Source organism: Anneissia japonica, unplaced genomic scaffold (genome assembly GCF_011630105.1).
Source record: "Anneissia japonica isolate Jap-2015-1 unplaced genomic scaffold, ASM1163010v1 scaffold288091_len1417266_cov198, whole genome shotgun sequence".
NCBI lineage: Eukaryota > Metazoa > Echinodermata > Crinoidea > Comatulida > Comatulidae > Anneissia > Anneissia japonica.
The window spans coordinates 28,073-37,816 of NW_022684833.1; the positions used below are offsets into that span (position 1 = coordinate 28,073).

The 9,744-nt window shown below is 34.1% G+C and overlaps 1 protein-coding gene across 1 annotated transcript in view; it reads left to right on the forward strand.

The window, feature by feature from the left end:
* LOC117107496 overlaps positions 1-6,587 on the forward strand; it is a gene marked incomplete in the record, with an annotated part of 12,595 nt that extends 6,008 nt beyond the window's left edge. The window contains 5 exon segments of the mRNA XM_033249196.1: positions 659-1,285; positions 1,838-2,104; positions 2,700-2,846; positions 4,693-4,836; positions 5,697-6,587. Of these exon segments, the coding sequence (XP_033105087.1) occupies positions 659-1,285; positions 1,838-2,104; positions 2,700-2,846; positions 4,693-4,836; positions 5,697-6,061 (1,550 nt within the window).
* Between the last annotated feature and the right edge of the window lie 3,157 nt (positions 6,588-9,744).

The following is a 9,744-nucleotide window of genomic DNA, read 5'->3' on the forward strand; positions in this document are numbered from 1 at the left end:
ACTGGTATGCGGGAGGGGTGTAAATGCTGTCTCTTATACACATCTAGATGTGTATAAGAGACAGTGTCGGTAGTTATAGGCCTACTTGGTCTGATTTGTTTGTCATTGAGCTCGGAGAGGTTGTTTCATCTGAAAATAGTGCAAAATCTACTGTATATGAATTTATTTATCACACTTAGTCGTAACTGTACACATTTCTGTTGCACATGCCACAAGGAAAGAAGCATGAGTTTTGGCAGTTCCAATGTTCCTTAATATTTGGGTTGAAGGTTATTTACTATAATATATATACACATAATAGGAGTCCATTTTGTTGCACTTAACATTGATCTTTCCGGTTCTATTTTCCTCTTCTGTTGAAGTGTAGTTTTCCTGGTTTTTTTTCCCTTTATATTATCTGACCTGGTTTAAGCATTAACCTCCAAAATGCAATAGAGTTACGTACGAACAGTTCACGATGATGCACGTTCACTAAGACTAACATCAAACAGTAATATTTTCAGTTTTTGTTTTCAGGTAACAACGATTAAAAATTAATCCAAAAAGATTTTTGAACACCTTTTGAATTTTTGGCATTTTATTTGATTACATTTATTCAGAATAAAGTAAATGTTTCCCATACCGACCTATAATCTATTTTGTTTCTGTTTACATTTAGGCATTCCTAATCCATTCATTGAGGTACCATCGAACCAAACCGTCAAGTGTGGAGGGTCTGTAACGCTGACCTGCAGAGTGAAACCAGAGGTCGGAACGATAGCTTGGGTGAAAGGCCGAGAAATACCTAGTATTTATTCGACACTGAATAATTCTGACAACATACAAATCGTTGAAAACACAACGATAGGTGTTAGCCAACTGATTATCACCAATGTGACTCTTCAAGATGAATCCATCTACAGATGTTATGTTGGTTACAGTATTGTGGATGATACCATTGATTATTCTGAGTCACAAATTGTTGTTTATGTCGACCCAATAGAGCCCTTTCCAAGACTGTTAGGAAATGTAAACCGAGGTGTATATGAAGTCGAAGACGGTGGTCTTATCGATTTAAAATGTGAAACTAACCTCAGTAAACCTATCGTTGAATTAGAATGGGTTTTAGATGCATCATTCGTGAAACCATTTAAATCGCACACGGCGTTTGGCGGTTCATTATTCAACGTAACGACTTATTTTTCAAAAACTGCATCAAAAGATGATAATAATAAAGAGGTCATGTGTGTTGCGACGAGCCCAGGCTTCGGCAAGAGAAATATTTCCATCATACTAAATATAACATGTACGTTTCTTATATGAATACATGGTTAAAATTAGACATGGAAAATGTTGAATATAACCAATTATCATTCAATTAATCATTCCATCTATCCACTTCATGAACATTATATATATCGGTTGGTGCAACAATCAAAACAATCGAACGATTAATCAGTGCATTCATGATGACGATAGCGGTAAATGATGATGATTAATGTTGATGACAATGATGATGATGATGATTATAATTATGATGACGACTGATGATTATTATGGTGATAATGATGAACATAATGAAGATGGGGATGATAATTATGATGATGTTGACTATGATGATCATGTTGGTGGTGGTGGTGATGATGATGATGACGATGATGATGATAATAATGATTATGATGGTGACGCGGACGATGATGATGATGATAAAGATGATGATGATGATTAGGGCGCTGATGTACATCTGTCTCAACTTTTACGTTTATGTATATTTGAATGTTTCGAATAAATTTATGAAGTTTTAATAATAATAAGTAAACGTTCCTTTTATATACATGCTTCAACTGATTTTCTTCAGACACTCCTATTGTAAATGTCAACCCAGAATCTATAAAAATTGATGCCAAAGATGATGTACTGATGACATGTAACGCCTCGGCCAATCCAACACCAATATCTTACATGTGGAGCGTAAAATTTACAGACGGTCGTATTCTGTATTTTAACACTGAAAACCTCGAGTTAAACGATGTTACCACTGATTTCGACAAAGCTGTAGTCATATGCTGGGCAAACAATTCGTTAGGATCATCATTTGCAACTGTCGGTAGTTTTGTGGTGGTAGGTAGGTAATCGTAAATATGCCTTTTTAATGTATTTTGGTTTGAAGTAATGCATATTCAAATTATTAATAATCTCTTTATTATGCTCTTTATTATGCTTTTTATCATTTATCATTAACATTATCATCATCTTTATCAACATTTTTATTATCATTTAAGTCATTATTATTATCACAATCATTATCATTATTTATATTATTATTATATCAATTATTATCATTAAATTTATTATTATTATTATTATTTGCAGAAGAACCTATTCTAGAGGTGACGTCACCAAATATGCCTTTTTAATGTATTTTGGTTTTAAGGAATGCATATTCAAATTATTAATAATCTCTTTATTATGCTCTTTATCATTTATTATTAACATTATCATCATCAACAACATTTTTATTATCATTTAAGTCATTATTATTATCACCATCATTATCATTATTTATATTATTATTATATCAATTATTATTATGAAATTTATTATTATTATTATTAATATAAATTACAAATATCATTAATAATATCAAGAATTAAATTTCAACGGCTGACCGTTCTCGCAATGATCCCTCGCTATTATTAATAATCCAATTTCTTTCACAGGTCCAGGTCCTAGGTTGGACATTATAATACCGACGATGGTATCTGGTGTTATCTTGCTTTTGGCTATTCTATTTCTACTAACCTACAAGCATAGATATGTAGTACAGACATTTCTGGCTTCTCGTTACATACGAATCTTCCAACCAGGTTCGTATGTTTTGATATAATCTGTATGAAGAAAAGCCGAAATCAATACCTACTTAAATTCAGTATACACTGTATAAATTGCTTTCTTTAAGGCCAACCCAGACAGCGTCGGCCGACGCAGCCCAACCCGATTTATCGTCGGAGACAGTCTTAAGCCGTCGTGAGAAATATTAAACATGTTTAATATTCCACGACGCGACTGCCCCCGACGCAAACCATCGCGTCTGCGTTTAACTCACACAGACCCGACGCGACAACAAATCGCGTCGGGCTGCGTCGTGCGACGCTGTCTGAGTTGGCCTTTAGACCTACCGAGCATTCACTACGCCCGACGGTCGTCGGCCGACGCCATTCTTTTGACAGAACTTCACGTCTTTGACAATCCGTTCAGACTGCCAACGACATCCAGAGACGGCGTCGCGTCGAGCGCTCACAGAAAATGGAGTAGGATTCTTTGGGCAACGGTCGTACAACGAAATGAATGCCCGGCTTATAAGTTATTAACTAGAAATTGCAAATTGCAAGTGAAGTGCTGCTAAGTACAACTGCATATAAATGTTCTTCGAACAAAATTATTTATGCGAGTCAAGTGAAAATAATGAATAATAAAACTATAACAAATAATATGAGACACGACCCATTTTCTATATTAGAACACTTCTCATTGAGTAACAAAGTCGTAATTTTTCATTTTTGTCAAAAGTGTCTATAGTAGTGTGGTGAATTATGGTTTAGGTATTTTTTTAATAAAGTTTCAAAAATTTCTATGTATGTGGAAAATGTAGTTGACTACCAAAGGTTAAAATTTTTATTTTGAAGACTGCATGGTCTAGGAAGTGTACATTTTTTTATGGGGCAAGTTTCCAAGGGCGGGTTTTCTAGGGGCGAGTTGACTGCCAAAGAGTGTTGCCAAAGTGCGAGCCAGCGTGTTATTTGATCACAAGTGCGAGACATATCACAAATGTGAGCCAGTGAGCCATGACGTCACGACAATAGATAGAGACGTTAACCAGTTGTGCGAGGTATCGGCTGAGATTTGTGGAGTACAATTCAAAAAACAACTATAGGTCTAATAATGAATTATTGTGATGTTAAATAGACAATGTTAGCTATCAAAGAGCGACATTGTTTTTCATTGGGACCTTCGTTCCTTCAAGGCTAGGCCTATACCATCCTAACTAGTCTAGGCCTAGAGTAGGATAAGGCTAGCGCGACATGCGGACGTTGGTACGAGTAGGTTAGTCTACAAACGTCGCCTAAAGTAATTGATTTTACCCAGCAGAACGAAAGAAGGAAACTCCGCTTTTCAGTCGTCTTAGCCACTCATTTTTTGACAAACAGTGACCTTTCAGAGGTCAAATTGCTGTCAAGAATATGAATTGGCTGCTTCGCAGCAAATATGGGATGTCAGAGGGTTCTTTAATAAATATTTACGGTTAACAATTGCTTAATAAAGAACCCATTGAGCCCCATAAAGTGTTAAATGGATCATTATTCAGTATATTCGGATATCAGTTTTATAGATAGGTCTGTCCGTAAATACTGTTTTGTAAAATAATGTTTTTGCTTTGCTATAAAATCTAAAAGCACTAATAAATTATAATAATCTTGAAGAGGTTACTGTATTTTTACTATCATCAACGTTTTAAAAGATGGAAATTACGTTCACAATAAGTTTGCAAACTTGAGGGCTCCCTTCCGAATATTTTATCAGAAACCCAGTGTATGTTTATTATAACAATAATTACAATGTAATGGCATAAGGGTCATATTATCCATTGGGGTAATTTTGTATAGTTCACCTACGACTACTTAGCCTTTATTATATTACGTGCTTTCATTTCAGACCAAGGCAAAGAATACGATTGCTACATTTCGTATAAAAGCGACGGAAAAGACGAAGACTTCGTTGTGAGGTCTTTAACCCCCTGGTTGGAACAAAAGGGATGTACAGTGTGTGTTGACTACAAGTGCTTTCTGCTTGGAGATGGTTAGTTTTTTAGTATACTGCGCTTGCGCAGATATGTTTGCAGAGGTTGTGGATTTTTTCTATGAAATGGAGTGTGTTAGGGTTCATTTCATTTGACAGGCTTGCCAAATACAATGTGAATTTTGAGTTTTATTAGGGAGATGACCGATTACGGACTATTTTTAAAGTATCTCTCTACCCTTTTGTAAATGTATCGTTATCAACAAACTTACAGTACCTGTAAAACGCAGTTTCTGCACTGCTCATGCTGCTATCAGGAGCCTTTCTATAAAATTCAAAGCAATACTGGATACACCAGAACATTTATTTAATATTTTATCTTGGTTTTGTGTTTCATGTTTACCTTTAAATTTAAGTTTGATTTCAAAAATGGAATCTGGAATAACCTAATAGGCCTATAAATTTTAGTGTGGGTGCAGGAGTGTGCATACTGAAAAGAACTTAATTCCACCATGGAGGTATAAAAATAGATTTTATACCTCCATGATTCCACTAACCTTATAGATTGAATTATATATACTTCAATCTATAAGGAGTCCCTCTGTTCACCCACGCATGGTATTCACATTGAAGAAACTTGTTCATTGCAATAATAGTAATTCAAGATCTAGGCCTAAGGCTTCAGATTTAGCATCAGTTTAGCAAGTAAAATGAAAAATATGATGATGATCCTGTTACCGACTGGAAAGGCCTAATATGCAATGCAAAATACAAAGTAAAAATATATCTTTTATCTATCGGTAATAGGCCTATGCTACATGTATTTTACAGTACCCAGTGAAAATACACACTAATTGTTTTATTCACAATATACATTAAATTTATATTACAATTAAAGACCTGTTTTATCTCACTTGCAGCCATGAAGAACAACATTACTAATTTTATAAGCAAAAGCAGGACAATAGTCATCGTGCTCTCACCGAGTTTCTTCAAGTGCAATTGGTGCAATTATGAGCTGAAGACAGCATATTTCAATTTTCACGAAGGACGCTCGAATATATTGCCGATTGTTTACGAAGACATACCAGATGATGCTAAGACAAATTTCGCAATTAAAACACTTTTCAAAAGTATAACGTACCTTACTTGGCCAGGCGATGAGGTCGAAGAAAGAGCTAAGAGACGTTTCTGGAGAGATGTTGACAACTCTTTAGGCTTACAGAAGAATTATAATAACAGAGTGGCAAATGAAAATGAAGAGGGTAGTAATCTGTTAATATAAATAGACTTATGAATAATTAGATACTGTATATAATATATTTATGTTTATTAGATTAATGTCATAAATATCAGGGTAAATATTATGAAAAGTATGCTTAGGATTAGCGGGGGGAAACTACTGGTGCGCTTATTCAAGAATTATATAAATAATCTAAGGTTTATGTAAACCTCGATTCTTTCACACGGAAATGTCTAGGAGAGACAGTTACCATGTACAGGTATGTGTTAATATGACTAATAAAAATGAATTAAACTGAATACTGAGTAGCCTTAATCCCATAAAATCGCTAATAATGATGATGATGATGATAATAATTTTATTGATAAATTTTATTGATGTGTGTATATATTTAGTTTGTGTATAGTATTTTGTATTTATTTCTATAAATGGTTGTTTATATTTTAGTAATTAAGTTATTATAAGATAACCGATAATAATTATTCTTTTTAATCTGTAATTTGTTTCATACATAGGCCTCTTTTAATGTCTATTCTGTTAAGAGTCATGTCAATGTAAATAAACTTTTATTTTTTTGTAATGCTTCCATTTTGTAGTTTTATATCGTAATAAATAAATTTTTAAAAATCTATCGACCCTTCGGCCACTTAATTTCTCCCTAATCAAGTAAGTACCGATACTCATTGTAATTTCTCAGGCTTTGTATTAGGCTTACGTAATGTTCTACATAATAATTTCAATAGAAAATATTAGTCAATAACTGCTACTTTGTATGAAGGTCTTTCTCGTTCTTAGAGGCATGTTTCATTGGGCAGTGTCCATATTATAACGAATACAAGTTGCGTGATAATGATTTGCTTTTATTATAATGCGATTTTAATTGTCCTTACAACCCATGAAGTAGGCCTATATTTTTATGACAAAGGTCAACAATTATTCTGCGTAGAGACTTTAGGCATGGCAGTGCCTATCCTTAAGGCAACACAGTCTTGGATGTAATTAAATTGCTTATCACTATATTAATGTGTGCATAAAGACGAGGAAATATCTCAACAAATGAAACGTTTATTCAACGCAGGATCATCTGATAACCTTAATCATTTTTTGGTAGTATAGTATGTAGTAGTTTGAGAAAGGAACTGTTTCGATTATGTGTCTCTTTAAAGTTGATAAATTACTTATTGGTACAAGTAGTAATTCATTGAGCTACATTTCTAAGGGGCTTTTATATTTTACAAGAGACAATGCCGAGGCCTATAAATTTGCGGGAACAATCCATTTACAAAAACAAAATTAAAAAAAGAATAGGTAGGGCTGTCAAAATAGATATCAATATTTTAATTTTGTTGGAAAGTTCTTATGAGAAGTCACACCGATAAAAATGTACACAACTAAAATTGGTCACTGATATGAGTGATAGGCCTACCCGTCATGTTTCAGAACCCGACTTGAGTTCTAAAACAAGAAGAGCTCGTTGGAAAACAATTGGAGCAAGCATTTGTTAAATTAGCCTATAATTTTGACATACGGGTAGAAGGGGAGTTGGGATTCCGACTTCCACCTGAAAAGAAAAGCACATTTGAGATAGTGAAAATCCCCTCGCATTACCAGATTCCTTCAGCAGTACTTCTCTTCTCAAATCATACGACCCCCATCCAATACCACTCTCTAGATTCGCCATTGGAAGCAAGGAGGTATAAGATGATTGGTATCTACACCTACATTGCCTCTAGCCAAACTATACAAGCAGGGCCACAGAGTGGGAAGGGGGGAGGTCCCCGTCGGCCCAAGATTACCAGGGGTGCCCATAGAAATTATAGGTAGATTTTTTTTGAAAATAATATAATTACTATCATGGGCCCTCAATAATGGCATGCCACTTATAATGGCCCCTCCAGATTGAAAGCTACACCCCCTCCCCCAAGAGAGCTTCGCACTCTTAACTGGTGCCCACACCAACACTACAATTACCCTACACACATGCAGTTTCTCCTCTTAGCGGCCTTGTATACAAGCCGATTGTATACCTGCATGGATGCCTCATGAATAGCAAAAAAAAAAAATAAATAAATATCAGCGTACCGTACTCGTTTTAAGGTCATCCCCACCAGACGAGACGAATCATGAGAGTGGTAGTATGCAGAAATACCAATGTTAGATTGGATTAACAATCCACTAATTGTTGTCACTTTTGAATGCAGCCAGAAACAGACTTTAATTGCTTTTGTTTGTAATATCTCTTTCGATTTTAAACTAAGTGAAGCACGTTATACCGAGTATATTTAACTTCAAGTTCTTCGTTTGTCCTTTTCATAGATTTTAAATTTTGTTTTTATTGTGATTGGTTTTTTTTTCTTCCTTGTGGTATTTTCTTAATTTTGTCATGTTCTTGATCTTATTTTTAATTTGTAGACCATTTTCAGGCCTACTGTTTTCTAATTTGTTTTTGATAACGAAACAAAACGACAGAGTTCTATTTGAGGAAATGTAGGGGAGTAGTATGACCAGAGCCATACATATCAGTTGCGGCATTCCGCTCCCCGGTTTGCAAAAGTCACGTGGTACACACCGTCCATTTTTGTGTCCAAATCCTCCCGATGAACACATGCAAAGTATATGAGTTCGGTATATCACACAGTATTTTCACATGTTTAATCGTGTTTATGATGTTATTACTTAATTAATAACTACTTAATATCAAAAGCGTGATTTAGAATTTATCTTTAGAATTTGAATATTTGCACGTGTTCGAATTACATGGAATTACATAGAAATTATAATTGGAATGTTAAACGTTCGCCTATTTTAATCTATGACTGAAAAGACATGCCTTTGTCAAAAAATGTGTGTTTTGCTCTTCACTTAGGCCTACACAATATCAGTTTATATATTGCGGCCAACTGACCTATATTATTTTAATAGTTATCTATAATAATATTCAAATTAATAATACAAGATTTGTATAGGGCTCGCTCATATTTAATTTTAAAGAACAACAACCTGGATACCCTATTTACGGATCATTGAAATCACTAAAGCCGACCAAAAAAGCTAAAAGTAATGAATCTGGCTGTTCAAAATTGGGCTGCCGACACTGATTTTGATAAAGCAGGCTGGAAAAAATGATACGGCAACAAGAACAATGAATTAAAGAGACAAAGGGATGCCCTTTAATTTTTAAACAATAATTTTCTGACAGTGATAATTAGGTGTTCTATCAATTTGCGAACGAAATTGATGCGGGCCACTTGCCATATACTCTTTTAATATTTAATACTATAAATAATGATAATGAGTGATTTTTAGCAAAGAAACCTTACAGTAGTATAAAAACAGATATGGTTAGCACATTTGTCTTTAGTAGTAGTCATCTAAGTTGGTAAAACGACAATGTCGATAAAATAGGCCTTCTTTTATTTGATTACAAAAATAACTTGTTTCTCTTTGCAAAATTAAAAGAAATATACTAGGATATTTTGTTTTTTTATCGCTTATCTGATAGTTAATTATTTTTTGCTAGTCGTCATGTATCATTTATTTCGCCAAAATAACAGGAGCCACTTAAGGGCCTGGCAGGATTCTTATTGTTTATTCAAAATTAATATTATTAAACTTTAACGGAAACTACATTATTTCATATAATATATTTTTCAAATAAATATCTAAACAATTTTTATAATTGAAATATAAAATCTGAAAGAAAATTTACGGAGAATGGACATAGT